This window comes from Magallana gigas, chromosome 4, assembly GCF_963853765.1.
Source record: "Magallana gigas chromosome 4, xbMagGiga1.1, whole genome shotgun sequence".
NCBI classification, from domain to species: domain Eukaryota; kingdom Metazoa; phylum Mollusca; class Bivalvia; order Ostreida; family Ostreidae; genus Magallana; species Magallana gigas.
Window position 1 is genome coordinate 42,590,741 of NC_088856.1, and position 19,583 is coordinate 42,610,323.

At 33.4% G+C, this 19,583-nt stretch overlaps 1 protein-coding gene across 2 annotated transcripts in view; it reads right to left on the reverse strand.

Moving 5' to 3' along the window:
- Positions 1-13,034, reverse strand: part of LOC105319342 (voltage-dependent calcium channel subunit alpha-2/delta-3) — a 99,086-nt gene extending 86,052 nt beyond the window's left edge. Inside the window, exon 1 of one of the 2 annotated variants that reach the window (XM_066082499.1) lies at positions 12,967-13,034. Coding sequence is in view for 1 of the 2 variants with exons in the window: in XM_066082498.1 (XP_065938570.1) it covers positions 7,823-7,956 (134 nt within the window). In the remaining variant the exon portion in view is untranslated. Of the gene's footprint in view, positions 1-7,822; positions 9,725-12,966 lie in introns of those variants that run through there. The other variant, XM_066082498.1, reaches the window with a different exon arrangement.
- Between the last annotated feature and the right edge of the window lie 6,549 nt (positions 13,035-19,583).

The following is a 19,583-nucleotide window of genomic DNA, read 5'->3' on the forward strand; positions in this document are numbered from 1 at the left end:
CTCTTCATTATATAACATCAGAAATGCTGCTCATTGACACCAAATCCATCTCAATGGCATGAGAAATTCCATACGAAAAATGTACAAAAAACCAAATTTATGGTGGATATATAAATAAACTAATCCGAGTTACAATGAAGATGTTTCATGACAGAGAAACATACAAATCCCTGATTTGCTTCAAATTTCCTCCTTAAATGGTCTATCAAACAGGGCTAACTAAGTGTTGCCGATGTTTTGCCATCTTAATGTATAAGCTCCATTACGATGTTAGTGAACCATGTTCTTGTTATTGGGCCTCCGTTAATTGAGGTTAAAATGATTTTCTACAGAGAGGCAGTCAGGCGTTATTAGATTTCTTAGACCATGATGTACTCAACTTCCAATACCTTTAATGGTCATGGTTATTTGTCAATGTTTTCTTGAGATTATTTTACTTGGCATGCTGTCCAAGAGATAATTTATAATGGCCATGCTAATAAAGATTTTCTAAATTAATTTTTCTGAGATCATTTTTTCCTTTGCATGTATTACTAAATGAAAAAAAAATATTTATTAAAGAGGGCTGGATGGCTGTTGTGGTCTGCCATTTCTAGACTATATCAATCTCCTTAGGATGAAGAGTTCTAATTAAAAATCAGTGAAAATTATTTGGATTTTTAAGTTCAACTTCGATATCTGGAACACGTACTGATCGATATCTTGAATACAATATATATGTTGAAGTTATGACTAAACCACTTAATATTTTTAAAATTTGTTTACCCTTGATACCTTGAATACTGTATATTCCTTATTTTACGCAAGTCTTAATTAAGTGATTCAACCGTTTTCAATCAAATCGCGAGAACATAAAATCGCGAATGCCGAAATTTTTATTGTAGTTTCATGTAGTTTACATATGTCCGAAAATAAAAGCGAAATTTTAAAATTCGTGAGATGGGCTTCTCGTGATTTTACGCGGATATTAATTCCTGGTGATAAATAGGAATTTACAGTACCCAAATATCTCAACATTTTTAAACAGTCCCATTTACTTCGAAATAACAAAGTTTGACTGTAATAATTAATGGCCTTAAAGAAATCATGATCTGATGGTTACATTAGCCACACCGAGTTGATGTCAACAGTTGTATCTTCAAAGAAAACTTTTGAAATTGCATTGCAATTAAGTCAGCTTAAGAGCTTATAACCTTGTGTCCCACATGAAAATCAGTAAGTCTTTTTAAGAGATATATCCAAAATCAAAAACACCATATATTTACACTGAAACTGAAGGAGAACTTTCTCCATATTTGACGATGACATTATTCTTGTACATGGATCTTAAAAACAAGTGGATTTGCAATTAAACTTAAATAATATCCACATTAAACTACAAGAAGAAATTCCCTTGCAGAATTTAAAACTTCTCTCTTATTTTACAGACGAGTGACAGTTGTGTACTACAAAAGTTGGGTACTCGCGATTTTATTGTCTCATAAATTGATTCAAAACAGCAGAATCAAGTAGAAATCTACAGAGAGTGAACTGCAACATCTTCTGCTATGAATGCTCCCTTTATCAGATTCTTTTTATCACCAATTAGGGATCTCCTATCATATGTATATTTTCGACCTGCTAACTGCCCGGATAAATGCTTAACATTTCTGTTTATGATATGTCTTTCACAACTGACACAACAATTTTTTATAATTGTCCACGATACCTTTAATGCCATGGAAACGCTGGAGAGAGTGATAACACGGATATTAAAAAAGTCCATGATATTTCTTGATCTCATTTTTTCCAAGATGACTGTGATCTCATGCAGGATTCAGGCATTGCACTGAACAATGAATTCTTTTTTTTCTGATTGAAAATTTATTAGAATAGGGGTAGGAACAAGGATATCTACCTTATCAGTATTATAAACAGTCTTTGGAAAGAACTATAAAAGCTGGTTTAAGGGGGCTAGATGGTCATGACAAATTTTATACTATAATAATCTCCTTGAGAGGAAGAGTTGAGTTATCTAAAAAACCATTTATAAAGAATTTAAAAAATATATGATAAAACCAATATAATTTGGTTCCAATTTATTTTTTTAAATTCTTCCAAGCAATTATCTGATTTGATAGTTTTTTGTATTATTTTAAACACACAAAGATAATTTACCTAGAATTTATATTCATAACTTCTACAACTATAGTCAAACTTGACATAAAAAGTTCAAGATGTCCGAGTATTTGAGATCTTGAGGGTAATATAATTGTAAAACAAGATATCTGTGAGCCAATGTTCACTAGTAATACCCTCGCTCTAATGTGAATATGCAAAATAAGCAAAGTCGTCATTTAACAGGAGGTTGACGTGCGATTGGTACAAAAATATATCCCACGATATAGCATGATTTGACAAATAGTTGTGGTTTTTTTTAATTTCAAGCATCTGCAATGAATAGTTGCTGAGAAATCTTTCACAAAAATTTGTTTGAAATTTTTGCCTAAAAATAAACAGTCGTCATTTAACAGGAAGTTGACGTCCGATTGGTAAAAAAATATATCCCACGATATGGCATGCTGAAACAAATAGTGTGTTAAAATTTCAAGCATCTGCAATTAATAGTTGCTAAGAAAAATGCAACAGAAATTATTGTTTTCATATGGACAGATAGACAGAAGGACGGATGGACATGGGCGCGTGCAGGAACAGACAGACACACAAGGGTAAAACAGTAAACCCCCTACTCCTTCCGAGCGGGGTGTAATAAGTGGTTTGGTCACTTACAAATCACTTCGACATATCCATTATATTCGAGATATCAATTTTTGAGATACCAAAGTTCAACTGCATGTAGTTTAAAAATCAGAGAAATGATTTGTTAAATTTACACTGACAGAGGTTAATTCTCAGTTCAATTCTATATGCTTATAATAATTAGGTCTGACTACAATGGACCTAATAATAGTGAACGGAGTACTAACAAGCCCATTCCATTTCATTTACCCCAATACTTGTAACATATTATAGGGTTTAAGCTACTATATCAGTCATTTAGATGACTGACTTAAATTATCTGCACATCTCTGCATGCAGATTATCAATTTTTTACATGATCTTATTAAAAATTTCCACAATAGAATGGCAATTATTTGTTACTTTTTGCAGTTTCAAACTTAATTCAGAATCACTTTCCCCGATTCAACACATTTTTTCTCAATGTGTATTTATTTATTAAACACCCATTAGATTAGTCCTGAAGATTGGAAACTGATCAAATTACGCACTAATCTTGTTAAATCCTAATTCAATATCAAGTTAAAAAACAGACTTTTATAACTCTGGAGTATATTTCAGATGCATACCACGGAATGTTAAATTGAAACCATGCATTGTACAGAGTTGTAACTTGATTCTGGCATGCTTGAATAATAGATGATAATGGCCCTCAAAGGCAAAGCTTTACGCATTGCAGACTTGCTTGTAAAAATGTATTTCCCAAGTTTAACGGTCCTAATTTTTTTCCTTCAAGACCAATGTTCCTTTAATATTCAACTATAAAGCTATACAGTAGCCCTATAATATAGATAATTTAGAAGCTAGTTTTTGCTAGTCGCTTCAAATCAATTGACTGCTTATAATGCTTTCAAAAACAATTAATCTGTTATATACTATAAATCCTTCAACTATTGATTGCAAGTGAAACATAATCACTATAAATTGCAAACTCCACTTCATGGGGTAATGCCTGCGATAATGAAATTCCTACAATGTCTGAAAGCAGGTGCTGCAAATCAGTTATGAAATAAATCATTAATGTTTAATGGGCTGATATTGTGTTTCAGAGCTCAAGTGTCTTTCAAATCTTGGTTTTACAATATCAAAGCACAATTAGTACCGGTACTAGGTTAGTTTTTTTTCAAAAAGCTTAGTCATATATGTATAAAAGTCAACTAGTGGGTGACTAAGGTAAAAAATGAATTTAATAAGTTGATATTGAAATATTCTATGTTCTCCTGAAAAACTATACTCTGTCCCAAGATATCCTGGATTTACATTTGGCTTAATTGCTTAATATTCATAAATACCTCATAGCTCAAACGATGTTCATTCAAAAGTATGAAAATTTTTCAGTATTTCTCAGTCAAAACACCCCTGTTAGCTTATCAGGTTTCAATACACTGCTAAAAAATTTGATGTCTACGGAGATTTTGCATGCAGCAAGCCCGGGTGATAACGTTGAAAAATTGCGCAAAGTATTCCGAGTGTATTCCGAATGAAAAAAAGATGTAAACTTTTCCCATTATAAATCTCTGTAAGGAATCTGTTTTCGTTCCTGTGAATTTTTCCGAGTGAAAGATGATACTGTGTCAATAATATTATCTTGGAAAATATCCCTCTCAACTATTTCAATTGCACTTCTTTCACAGGTATGTGCATTTTTATTAAAAATCGTCCAAATGTGCTGCATAAATATCTTAGGACAGACAATAGACATTTACCGTATACGACACTTCAGTAAAACATGCTTATAGTGATCATGCTTAAAATGAATTGATGCTTATTAGTAATAATAGTGAAGTGCTTTTCATTCCCAGTAGGCAGTAAACGTATTGTAAAATAACAAATATAACAAATTATGTTTATAATGAAGCAAAATTGCCCATCCTTGGCATTTTGTTATAGGCGTGTTTTACTAAATACAAAATGCAACGAAGGTTGCCTTCTCATTTTTGTCGACTGTTGGTCAGGTCGAGATTGCCCGTCCTTGGCATTTTGTTATAGGCGTGTTTTACTAAATACAAAATGAAACGTGGATTGGCTTCTCATTTTTGTCGACTGTTGGTCAGGTCGAGATTGCCCGTCCTTGGCATTTTGTTATAGGTGTGTTTTACTAAATACAAAATGAAACGTAGATTGGCTTCTCATTTTTGTCGACTGTTGGTCAGGCTGTTTTTGTCGACTGTTGGTCAGGCTATTTTTGTCGACTGTTGGTCAGGCCGAGACTCACTACCACTGCATAGACCGTCTCGCTTCATTACAATAGTCTACACAGCAAACTTTGGCCGTCTCGTAACTTTGCATTGAATGCTCTCTGAACTCTATGAGCACTTATCTTTATTAACCAGTGGAGATCCTCGTGCAACAATCCAGCAGATGATCATTAAGGGAGCTACAAGTGGAAACTTGACCGTGGCTGAAGACACATGTCCATAGCCTGTACCTAGACTGAGGATGCACAGTTTGACCCTCAAACTGACAAGGCCCTACCGTCATCAACTTTTCTCAAGTCAATACTCGACCTCAAGTCTGAGTATTCGACATCTTAGATTTATGCACTTTTAAGAATATTTAAGTGATTTAAAATGTTTTTGACAGTGCGGAGTCTGCAGAGCTGTCATACTACCTCTTCCGAATTTTTTCATCAAAATGTCTAACTTCAACCCAGAAAAAAAATAAAATCCAATCTACACAAGCTGCAGTACAAATTTATAGTTTTGTCCAATTCAAACATAGATTGTCAGACCTCAGGGTAACTATAATCTCCATGCTTGCTTTGAAGGTTTTATTTGATGTGCATCATAATCATCATAATATATGCCATTACAATATTTAATTTTTATTTGTTTAATGTGAATCAAAATATATGATACATAAATGCCATGTAGAAAGGTTTAACATCATCAGATCATGCTGTTAAAAAATAGATAAGAATGGGCTATTTTTTAATCTCACACTTTGAAGACAAAAAAATTAATCAAATTTAATATCTATAATCTTTCTATAATAGTCAATGGCAGACAGCATTTACTTTTATTTCATCGGCATTTTAGTAAAAATCCCTGGTATATATAGAGATACATATAAAAAAGCAAAACCAATTTTCTGATGGATTTTTTTTTCCGGGGCAGACTCCTGAAGCTATATGCATGTTCGTTGTTTTTTTGTTTATAGTCATATATATGCCTAGTTTACAAGATTTTAAGAGGTAGTAAAGTTCGCTAATGGTTTTTATTAATTAATAAAAAAAAATGTTAGTCCGCAGCAATCTAAAACAATTACAAAGCAGCTTCGACATATAATCAATTTTTCCCGTGTTTAATAATGCATGAGTTTCCCATTTGTTTAGGATATGAGCATCATCTAGTACATGGTACAAATAAATTTACAATCACCTGAAGCTGCAAGGGGAAAGTTTTATGGATGCAATTGAATGAAACTAAATAAAATTGTATCAATAAAGACCCTAACACTGAGGGAAAACTCAGATGATACACTATTACAATCAGGGAAAAGGAGCATCAGTCTACCTTATATATACCTAAAATTTCTAAAATATCTACCGGTATTCTCCCTTTTCTGTAGTCTCAGTTCTACTTTTCCTTTTTGGAAGTTTTTTTGAACTGATCGCAGTTTATAAGTCATTTTAACCTAGCTTTCATAAAGACTTTAACTTCTTCAAGCAGTTAGTTTAACTTTTACACAACTAATATATAAATTCCTATTTCAATTCTAGTATATATAATCATTATATAATGAAGAAAAGTCTCTCTCAGGTACAAGAATAAAGCCCAGTAAAATTTTTTAATTACTCCACATTCGATCCTTTTAATGAAGACTATGAGAACATGCGCAGACATACTAGAGGGGGTGGGCGGTCCCCCTGCAAATTCAATTTCTTTAAATTTACATTATAAAATTACCAAAAATAATCCTCCGACCCCATTGCCCTGAAAAACTCAAATAACTGTCATTTTACCCCCCCCCCCCCCCCTTTTGGAAAATTTTCCAAGTCTGCACCTATACAAAAACCAAACTTAATTATCTACCTGTAAGTCCCTTTTTAACCCAACCTTTCCCTTTAATCATTGATACTTCAAAATAACATAAATTCCACAGGGGGATCAATTTACCATGTTCAAACGAAAGATTAGAACATTTATGTTGCAAATTCCATGTATATTTTTCCCTCCAAATTAAGAAACAATTATCAATCTATGGGCAAAGAGCATGTAAAATGCCAAGATTGTTTGTGTGCAACATTCCAAATGTTGACAAATGTGCCGAGTTTGTTAACCTTATATTATAAATAATTATAATATCACACAAATAGGCTCAACATTGTCCAAAATGGAGATTTGCTACTTGATACATGTATTGGATTCCATTATTAAGCATTTATTTATAAGCTTCATATACCGTCCACAGGTTGAAATCTTACCTGGTCATTATCATTTTTATTTATGGATCACATCATTTATTTAATAATTATATCGTTACCTATAAAACATTTATATCTACTATCCCTCCAGCAGTGGATACTGCTGCCCACGGGAAGGGGGGGGGGGGGGTAAATAGATATTAAATATAATTTTATAGTTTAATTTCTTGGCACCATACCTGCATGTGCTTTTTGGTAATTATTTTTTGGGTCCCTTTAGATTGCAGGACTTTTCTATGTTTCTAGTATTAAACTATAGAATATTACATTTAAGATACAATTAATAACATTTTCCAAAATACTGAGTAGAAATAAATTCCATATGCACGTATCATAGTCCTCAAAAGAATTTGTTCATACATTTTTCAAAGGCTGAGTACATAATTCTACACTGAATGCAACCATGAATATTTTTACTCCTGTTATCTTCATTTCTTAAATCTTTAACATGTTGAATATAAAAAATATTTTCATCTTTTTTAAGGGGTGAATCGGTACAGTGGATTTTAAAGAAAAATGATTATCATGTTTTGAATTAAGCAATTGGTATCAATTTTTAAAGCATGAATACTACGATATATAATAATTCAAATAGAGAAGTTTTCCTCAGAATTTTACCTTTCCAGAGGAAATGGCTCCATTTGTTGCCCTTGGGGGTAATGATCCAGCCCTTGTGCCACATTGAAATATAAGGTCACAATAATTCCCATAAAACACATTGTAAAATTTGATTTCATATAAACTCCTTTCATCTTATATGGAGACTATATCACTGTCAGAAACAAAAAATTGAAAACACATGTATACTGTCGAATGTGTACATGAATTAACTGATCAAATATTGCTCGCTGCTGAAGTCAACAGGCAAGTGTCATTCTATTTGGAAGCGTCCAATCATGTGTGAGACAAGGCATCTTCTCTTTGTTTCTGATTATAAGTAAACAGGTCATCTCCACTAGACTTTCATTTCAGTATATTAGCCTAAGTTATTTTGAAATATGAAATGTCAGATTAATATTTCATACGACCATTAACGCACCTGACAAAACCACAGACTCCTACTGCGCACACTTGTATTATAGACTTAATGAACTTCCAATATGCCAGGGAAATTTAATAAATCTTCCATCACAGCTAAAATTGAATCATCGCTATCAAGTCCGCTTTCGACTTCAAAAAAAAAAAGATTTTTACGTACACACACATAGAAACGTTAAATAATCCGGGACCCGCAGTAAAAGAAGACCAAAGTAATTTCCAATAAATAGACTAAAAAACACAAGGTGTCTAAAACCTTCTCATCAAAAATTCATAAAGAGCAATATCCCATCATTCATCAACAGTCATTGAAAACGGCAGTCTCCTGAGAGTTGATAGTGGCTACTAGAACTTGCTATACACAACTTCCTGACTTCTCACATAACGGGGAGGGTGAAATACATGTCAGTTGCATGTAGAGCTACAACTATACACGGCTACCTAAGGTCTATATTAATGAAAGTACTAGACCGCAGCTGTCTGTAACAGGCAGAATTATCATCAAATTGTCCGGCATCGAGTTCTGGCTGTCGGTATTGGATTTTAATCAATGGTCCATGCTACATAACAAAAAGGGCGGCTATAACTCAATTCCACTCACAAATGCCCTCTGGGTACCAGAACAATACAAGCAGATTGTGCATGATAATGAGAAAGCAGAAATGTCAATATGTACCAGTGTCACAATTCACAGTCAGGCCTCCATTATAATAAAATAAAAAAAACAACAGCAGGAGAGATGTTCCAAAGCTCCCAGTTTCCAATATTTGTTTTGAAGAGAGTTTGATAAACATGTGCTTCAATAATCAGCCGGCTGCATTGTATTTCCAATATTAAGTGTCCAATGATTCCTTGAGCTTAATGTTGGCAGCAGTTTGCAGAAAAACACTTTATACAGTTTCCTTCATTGACTTCTAGCTAGATCAGCCATTCCCACTTCGATACATTAACACCGAGGTAAACTATTTTTCCAATATCCTCTCCTCCTTGTTTTAGGCAGAATGAAGGAATTAAAATCTAAAGGGATGCCATTATTATCATCATTTTCAGTCCAAGATGTCCATTAAATACTCCAAGGTAAAAGCGAAAAAAAATGTCAAACCAATGAGTCACTAAAACTTGATACGTAGATTTTTTAATTAGCACTTACGACAGAAGACAAGTACCTGATCGACGAAGCATCTGTATTAACCCACGTCCAAAGGAAGTTATCAGTTGCAGTGTCCTTGCACAAACAAGTCTTCGCATTACTTAACCTGTAATAATAAATACTGTCACGCGTCACTAGACGAGCCCTCGACGTCGGTAATAGACTCGTTGTTAATGAGCCCACATTGCTTCCTCTTCGCTTACTGGGAAGCCCAGCTTGATTCTCCTTCCTTCTTTCTGCTTCTCCACGCTGAAAAAACCAATCCTTGATGGTATCGCAGGAATCTTGGAGAGCAAGAGAGAGAGAGAGACTTGTTTTCGGATCTTCTGGATTATTCAAGAAAACACATTAAATTCCCACCTCTCGCTCCGATATTTATGTGGTTTAGCTGAGCTGTAGCTATCCGATTGATATAGTACAGGGATTTTTTTTCTTTCAAAGATTTGCATTCCCTTTATGAATCAATGCTGAACATCTTTATCTTGTAAAGGTATCAATATGATTTATTTTTTTTTTCAATTTTCACTTGATTTATTTTGTTTGGAGTCCTTGCTATATTGATTGGATGGGATTAAGCAAAATATGAGCTACTCTACAGGAAGTCTAATGGTTTATATCTAATCAAGCTTAATTCCTTTCCTTTTTAATATTTGGCATCTTATAATTCTTTATCATCTGATGATCCTCATTTTATGAATTCCATAATTGAAAAAGAATTAATAAAAAAAAAATGGAAATAGAATCTCTCATAAAAGCTCAAATAGATAAAGTCATTATGCAATCAATACGATCCGATTATTAATCAAAGTTTCACAGCGATAAAAGATATTGTTTTTATCAAACAATAAATAGCTTGAAAAATTCCAAACTGAAGGATTCTAAATGACAATAGTATTGATAATCTATATCACTGCAACACTTATCATTCTGACAAGTGTATTGTTATGCTATAGTGTAACGAGCGCATGTATTGATTCATAGAAATATGGACATGCTGTTGAAGATATCTATAATGTAGATCTTTTCGTCCCATCTTTGGCATGGAACTCTTTCTGCTAGTAACATTACATGCATGAGTTTAATCAGAATACATGTATATATTCAATAGATACAAGAAAAGAAATTAATGTTCAAACTTCAAAGCTGTGGGAAAAAGTCCTCACCCTAAAGATATATATGTATAAATATATATATGCCAATAATAGGTCTTTTATCTAAAAAGAGCTTTACAGATATGACGTTTTGTACATGTACATACCCAATCGGGGTATAGATAGAACTATCGATTTATGGATATTATCTTAGAATATACATATTTAATAATCTTTGTTTACCGGGGTACTTGATATTTTAATCTGACGGGCCAGACATTTACAGCAAAAGGTTACTAGGTCTTACAAATCAGATATTAAGTATTAAAACAAACGCAGTGAACATCAAAGCATATTTGAAGAATATCACTTTCCTTTTCGAATCCATTTTGCCATTTTATCATGGCATGAAATGAGAATGTCAATGCCCATTACCTAGCTGCCCCTATTGTGAGAATGCATGCACGCTTCATCAATAGAATGGAAATCACACTTCATGGTTTACAATATCGAACAATGCAATGATATATTATTCAAAACGAGAATGCAAATAGCTTTTACTTAGCAGCCAAAAACAGAATTGGTAATTATCCCCGTCGTAAATATTTCTGGCAATCAATACCCCTGTCAATGACGAGAACCAGACTTGAGGTAATACTTTATGGAGCATTCCCATTGCATAATTAAAGTATGTAACATAAGTCTACTCAAGTGTGCTTTATATTCAAAACAAATGTTTACTTCCCTAGAGATATAAGTGAATGGCAAAAAGTGCCTAGCTCTTGAATTTAAGGACTTAAAAATTGAACAGTTTTTTTTTCATTTATTGATACTGGTCTTTGGAAAGCTCACAATTCTTGTGAGCTTGTAAGCTTGTACACCTTAAAAACACAGGTTTAAACCCTGATATTTACAATTGCAAATATGTTTCCTTATATAAACCTATATATAGAATAGCGAAAACGTTCAATTCTGTATTAACTTTTTCATGACTTCACAATGATCATAGCACGCGGTTATCCCTGGTCTTATTGTAAACATAAAATCTCAGTAATTTTAACAGTTCCGAACGATTTGTCTTTTTCAAACGTATATATAAGTAATATACAGAAATGTTAAAAAGTTCACCGGGATATGAAGTTGGTTGGTACGAGATCAAATCTACCAAGACGCCCTTTGGGCTTCACAGGATTTGATCACGTGACCAACCAACTTCATATCCCAGAGAACTTTTTAAATTGCTGTTTATTTCTTGATAATGATTTGATCATGCTTGATGTGGTAGTAATTAAGACAAATACATACAATGTAATTATCGGTATATGCATGTATTAAACAAGTACATAGCATTACCATGATCATCATGATTACCCAACTATTTTCCTTTGACTTTTTCTGGACTGTTTCTCTAACATTTTTGTCTGCGTACTACTTGTAATTAAGGAAAGTGATAATTATAATCAACAAAACATTTCGATCATATTGTTTTTGTTGAAAGCTTGAAGATTGCCTACATCTACATCATGACTTCTTCAATGAATAAATCAAAATTTATTTAAGAAATCATTTTTTGCGGATTATCAGAGATGAACAAATATGGTCGGGAGTGCTCAAATCCAATAAACAGGGTTGTCTCTAAAATTGAAGTAGAAGGAAGGAATAAAAAAGTAGATAAGGGTCTGGAGGTCTAGCTTATAGCAGATTGTGTTTGAAATGCAATAATAGCCAGGTAATTACGTCATTATAGGCAGGGTAATTCCCTGGTCTTAGAGACGACCCTGAATAAAGCTCGAAAAGATTTTTTATATAGGTTTCATCCCGCCTAATCATATTTGATCAACTCAAAATTTGCAAAGAATGATTCCTTATAATTTTAAGCAATTTTATGATTAAGTGTTAAAATAGTCATTGATGAAATGTATTAGACTATACATTACAAAATTTATGCTCAGTGTTATCACAATGTAAAAACATTTCATCTACTTTGTCTGCAGCCTTTACACTACTCTGTATCCCCAAGTTGGTATATGATATTTTAAGCATATTTATTTATTTAATATTTCAAAACTTCAAATTTCCCAAGGTTTACTCATTTTAATTTGCATTCTACATCAATTCTTTTGACATTCAAAATGAATGACAATTGCTTTTAATTTGAATCCTAACTCACTGGATCTCTTTAGTTAATTAGTGAGTGCATCAGTTTGAGCTGGTATCAGCTTTGTGTTAAATTCCTTAACTCTATTTTTTTATTGATTTATTTAAAAATACAGTTTTCCACCCATTTTGTCTGTTGATGCCTCCATCCAAGGATTTTTTTCTGAAGAAACTCAACATTCCTTCTTTCCTCAAGCACCAGTATCAAATAAATGTGAGAATGGATGGACTCTCTTTCTCTCCTCTCTTCTCTTTCTCTCTCTCCTCCCTCTCTCTCCTCTCTCTTCTCTCTCTCTCTCTCTCTCTCTGTTATAATTAACTCTGACCTTTAGGGTCGGGTCGAGCATGTCGTGCGGCTCAGGTAATGGCCGGTCACAGAGGAAGTTTGTGTGTATAATCAGGTTACTGAAATCAAACAGCCAATCAATCAAATTAGTATTGATCTTAGAGAGAGCATGCAAACAGATTGGGTCATACACTGAATTAGAGCAAAAAATCAATAAATATTCCTCCTAATGCTGTAAATATATACTCATCTCCTTCCCATAAAGGGGAAAACATTACACCGATGAAACAAATAATTGATGATCTCTGTTTACCGTGTGGTTATAGATATGAACAGTGCTTGGAAAATGTCAGGTATGGTTTTCATCATGATCGGGTAATGTCTTAGGTACGATCTGCGGATAATAATTCAAATATAAACATATAGTATTACTAGCTGGTTCGTTATTGATCAGCGCAGCTAACAGCGGAAAAAGAAAACAGTTATTAGAGACTTCCTAAAATACGTTATTAAAATTTGTGAAATGTATATAAAAGGTCTTGCCATATTCATAAAATAGTATTAACACCCAAAAAATAGCTGCTGTAAGAGCTACCTGCAATCATATATTTGGAGAACTCTGTAATCAAATGAATGGGTATCACACAAAAAATTTATATAAAATTTATTCAAGCTAGGGTATAAGATCTCTTTTAAGGTTTTTAAAACGATGCGTTTTTAGCCTATTTGCGTATAAATGAAAATCTCATTGCTCTCCTGCAGTGTTACCGCAAAATAAAATTAATTCCTCTTCACTGTCTTTAAGAATCAATATTAATATGAAACCTCAAATGTAATTACCTCTCTTTTTAGACTTCAGAGGAGTTTTTTTTTCAAGATAATCAAATGATTCTAAAAATAAAAACCTTGAAAAGTTGACTTTTATTAGACAGGAAAATTGTTCTTGACTGTTTCCTAGCTTGCAAGGAAAATGACTTGCAATTGGGGGAAATGTAGCTTCCAAATTTCCAATGCCTTCTGATGTTGTAATGTACAAAAAAACAAAAGAAATTACAAAATTGTATTTCTGATCCATTAATATATTTTATAAGAAAAAAAATATTTTCATTATTGAGACTGGGTGGTCAAAAATTAGCCATCATATTTGCTTCAAATTTTTAAGATATGATTTGTTTAGCTATATAAATTATCATTTGGTAAAGAAAAAAATCCTTAAACATGTATTTTATCTTTTGAATTTGAGTATTTTTTTATATTTTTTAAGCAGAGCTCTCCTTTAATGGAGATCAATACAGTCTAAATATGGCCATAATCACCGAGCCCTCTTAAAATGCTGTAAAACTAAAAATAGATGACTTTGCATGTCCAACAAACTCATTTCCAAGTATACATACAGCAATTAAGACATTGGTGAACTGATGTCTAATCAAATCTTTACAGAACTGCAGCCGAATCAGGAGATGGTGCAAATTCTTCCACCGTTTCCACTTCCATTTTTTCTTCCGTCTTGAGTAATTAGACCAAATTGACAAGCTGATGTCAAGTACAAGTTCCATGGCAGCACTAGAGTGCACATGCACTAGTGTGCACATCAACCTAAGGAGGAGACAAGGAATACACTCTCTGATAATTATACTGCAAATAAAATGCTGAAGACCGTTCATTACCATACATTGTTGGTCACAGGGATTAATTTTGGTGGACTGGGATGTACCATTTCTTTTTCAACATATTAGCAGGGACGTCATTTAAATTCCTTGATTTGCTTTTATGGATAATGAATATTTAGTAAGAATGTGATTATAAAGGTGTAAACACATAAAATGCATGGAAGCTAGTTGAACAGCAAGTGCATTCCATAACTGCCAAATTACTGAAAAAGTTTTTTTTCATGACTCTCACAATATTCATTTTCACTGATTTGTGATATCAGTTGCTTTCATTGGCCTGGGTTTGATGTCCTATTGTTTTTAAAATTTATTTCAAAACAAATTACATTTCACCTATAGCTGATGCATAATTTGATTTTAAAAAAATTTCCGATTAGGTATAATTTTAAACAACATTTGCCAAAAAATATTTCCACATGACAAAAATGTTGATAAACAGAATTTTTTTACTTCTATCATATATACAAGTTACAATCTTATGCAATATGTTATGAGTAATTATCTAGCCTTTGATCAATCAACAATACATGCATTTAAATAGAGAGGTTTAGCAGACCAACGGGTATGAGTACTTGTACTCGTTGGTTACAAGTTAGAACTACGCGTACTTACTGACGAATAAAATAACCGAGTCATTGCATGTTTTGGAGGAAGAGATGTGTACGTGTATTAAAACTCCAATAACATTGAATTTTAATGAAAATTTATGGTTGGTGATATCAGTATTGAACTTTTCACATTAAATATTCAGGCTTAAGAAAAATAAACATATAATTTATAAAAATAAATAGTCTTACGGGTACTTTGCAAGTTACACGTATTCAGGTACTGTCACATATGTGTAGAAATTCGTCATTACACAAACTGATGACGTAATGCACATAATTTTCTTTCTACACGTACACGTTGGTTTGCTAAATTCTCTAATATTAATTATTTTTAAACAAAATTACTTCATCCTTAAGTTTTTTTCATACCAATTCACATTTAGCTGTTTAAATTTATTCAAATCAACAAAACAACCTGGTGATTTTAAAAACCCCAATATTGAAATGCCATCAGAAAACTGTTATTTCTGCAGGGTATCCAGCATATCGGGGATCCTGCGAAACAGATTTTCTCTATTAGGGGGAACTCGGGGAAATACAGGAAAGGGGGAGGGGCTATCTATTGTACCAGAGATCCAGAATTTACCCCCACCCCCCACCCCCAGCCCCCTACCCCCTATCCCCGGTTGTACGACGCCTATACCCTCTGGGGGAAGGGAAGGGAACAAGTCATATTTATTTGTTGCAACTTCACGAGGCCTATGTAGTTTTCTTGAGTTTGTATTTTTTAAGGGTAGCGGGAGTCCAGAACCCAACAACCCCTCTCCCCCCTGCGATCTGCACTTCGCGTGCACCGGGCATGCAATAGGATGTGCTACCCGTAATTCCTGTTTAGAGGTGTAGGAAAATCCCTTACCATGCTGGCTCTGTTATAGTCTGTACACATGTTTAGCTCAGCTATCATCTAAGCAAGACAGCTCTACTAAATTTTGGGTGAAATTATAAATAACCACACCTGCAGTGGCATTATCTGCGACTTTCCATGTCCGTAGGAACGCGGGAAATATACGGATGTTGCACTCGGAACTCCCAATCGAAACATCACTCGGCCCTTTCCGTCAAGTCGAGAATAAACGTTTCTTCTCGACTTGACGGAAAAGGCCGAGCGATGCTCCGATTGTCGGATCTGTTGCACAAAATACTCGATCATTTCCGCTGTCACGAATAACAATCTTATCATTGGCGGATCTAGGATACAACTAAGAAAAGAAGCCCGGTGGTTTTTTATGGTTACGTTTAAAAAATACAAGCAGGCACGTAGCATCGTTTTTCAAAGTGGGGGGGGGGGGGGGGGGGGCAGACTCATCCAAAAAATCTTGACAAGCAAAAAAAAAAAAAAAAAAAAATTAAACTTTTCCAAAATCTTCAAAATCCTAATTACATACTCCCAAAAAAGTGGGGGGGGGGGGGGGGCCAACTCCATGATAATTCAATTTTTTATAGGTAAATTTTGAAAAATTTGTTGCTGGCCCCCCCTGATGCTACGTGCCTGAAAGACTCTTCATTCATATAATGTGTAACGTTAACTCACCCTGATCTAGCTTTGCTAGTAGCCAAGATTCTTAGCACCGCTCCTTAAAGAACATCATCATGTATGCATGAAGACTTTTTGCGTAGAAGATAACCCTGATTTCAAACATGACTTCAGTGCAAAATCAACTGCCATAGTACTGCTTATATATCTTGTAGCGGTTTTTTTTTTTTTTTTGGGGGGGGGGGGGGCATGAAGCCCCTCTCAAAATACAACATGATTTCTCTCTCTCTCTCTCTCTCTCTCTCTCTCTCTCTCTCTCTCTCTCTCTCTCTCTCCGTGCATGCACTTAATAGCAATTAATCACTGATAGAACACAGACTTTACAGTAGAAATAAGACTTCAAAATAGTTGGCTTGTACATGTACCTCTGTTTAATTTACTGATAAATGATAACAGTATCATTCTACATGTATACGTAATTCAAGAGAAATTCAAAGAGAAATATGTAAATATAAACAGTGAAATACATTTCCATTAGGGACAACAGTTTGCGATTTCTACTGATTTTGCATAATTATTGACTGTTTATAAAAATGACATAATCTCGACATCAAAGGTTGTTCAACGGAAACTTTTGAAATAAAAAAAAATCACATGAGAGAAAAGTAGAATACATGTATATATATAATTAATCCCACCATAACTTCATCAGAATCCCACGAGAAAAACAGAAACCTACACGGGTTTATTATTGTCAACTGAATTAAACCGTTACGTAATCGTCCCAGTAGCTTCAAAAACAAATCAAAGCACTGAAGAACTAATGGGAGTTGATTTTATTGATTATTGTTCATTTCGCATATAGCAAGTAGTTTATTAGTGCTATATTTGAAGAATTACGCACATTTTTTTTCTAATATGAATTATCGGGCTACTCCGAGCTAGAGATAGAAAAAAACCCCATTATGAATCTTGTTGTGTAATATTTAAAGATAGAATTAATGCCATCAAATTGTAATCGAAATATTTCTGGAAAATTGTATCCATGCAATATTGAACTCTGGCGTAGGAATTCATACGACTCTATAAATATCTGATTTAAAGTCTGACTATTTTCAAGTTATCTATTAATAAGTTTCTTTAAAAAACAAAGCTTATGAATGCATTCAGAATTTATCGATTATTTTCAAGCACTTAAAAGAACTAACTGAAGTATTGTCAGCGGTGGTGATTTGTGCTTAGGTCCAAACACTGTATCACTTCCGGTTTGCCAGATCTAGTAGAGTAACTGCATGGGAAAGCTGCTTGATTATGATTATGATCATCTCCCAAAAATATATATATTGCGTTGCAGCAATTTGGAAAAGGGTAAAAAACAATGCACGGAAGTCGTAAAGTTGGAAGTAAACATTCAAAGATTCCCTTTTTCTCCTCTAAAATTAATACGGAAGCGTATTAGTGCCACATATACACTTCACATTTTTTTATTTTTACACTTTAAAGTATAAATTTTACACTTTAATCTGTAAATTTTACACTTTAATCTGTAAATTTTACAATTACATCTGTAAATTTTACACTTTAATCTGTAAAATTCACACTTTAAAGTGTAAAATTCACACTTTAATCTGTAAAATTCACACTTTAATCTGTAAATTTTACACTTTAATCTGAAAAATTCACACTTTAAAGTGTAAAATGCACACATTAAAGTGTAAAATTCACACTTTAATCTGTAAATTTTACACTTTAATCTGTAAATTTTACACTTTAATCTGTAAAATTCAGATTAAAGTGTAAAATTTACACTTTAAAGTGTAGAAAATAAAAAATATGTGAAGTGTATATGTGGCACTAATACGTTTCCGTAAATTAACGTTCGGACATTTATCACGAACATTTTTTTAAATCAGTACAAATATTGATAACAGAAAAAATTGAAATATCATTATGACAGCAACATGTTCAGCAGATGTTTATGTCGACCAGCGCGCTACTTTTAAGAATATCTAACGCCGCAATAAAAGCCAAAGTGAACGCATGTACGTGTATGCAGCTTCCTCATTACCATACATGATTCAGCACCAAATCAACCAATATCCGCTACGTTGAAAAAATGATAATGATGATGATAAAAATGAACAGAGTAATAAAAATATGCAAATATCTGTCAAATGTACTCAAAAGAAGATAACAAAAGTCTGTGAGAGGAAGTTAGAAAATATGAAAGCAAATGGACAGCAGCTTCGCTGACGAGGATACAGCTGACAAAAAGGAGATTTGATAAAGACAAGGAGGGGGATTGTGTCTGATGGACCGTCAGAAATGGACAGATTGAATTAATGTCAGGATAAGGGAGGTTTATTTTCCTTAATGCTAGTATACATCTATGCAAGAAAGAATCCTCATAGAGAGCGTCAACATGATCAGAAGTTGAAGTGTAACAGAAAATTTTAGTAGACTTTAGACCTATACAATATTGTCTTTTCTCTAAAGCAATCTAAAAGCATTGGCATTAAAGTACCTCACTACACCTACACTTATACTTTTTAAGACACTACGTCATAAGATTACAATTTAAATGATTTGTTAAACTGTTTATATCGTTCGTTTTGGTTGTATATCGTCGTAGCTCAGTGGTTAAAATATTGGGATTCTGAACCGAAGATCATGAGTTCGAATCCGCCTGGAGCTTTTGTTTATGTTAACAGAATTAAATTTTTGAAAATGTATAATTTTTCATCCAAAATTGCACATTTTTTTGCCTATGAGACTTAAATACTTCTTTTCCATTATGATATCTATCATAATCAAGTAGTTTTCTGCTAGTTTGAGAAAAATATTTCACGGTGTACTGAGCCACCTTAAAGAGGACAGGATGCTCGTGGCTCATTTTAAGGCTATA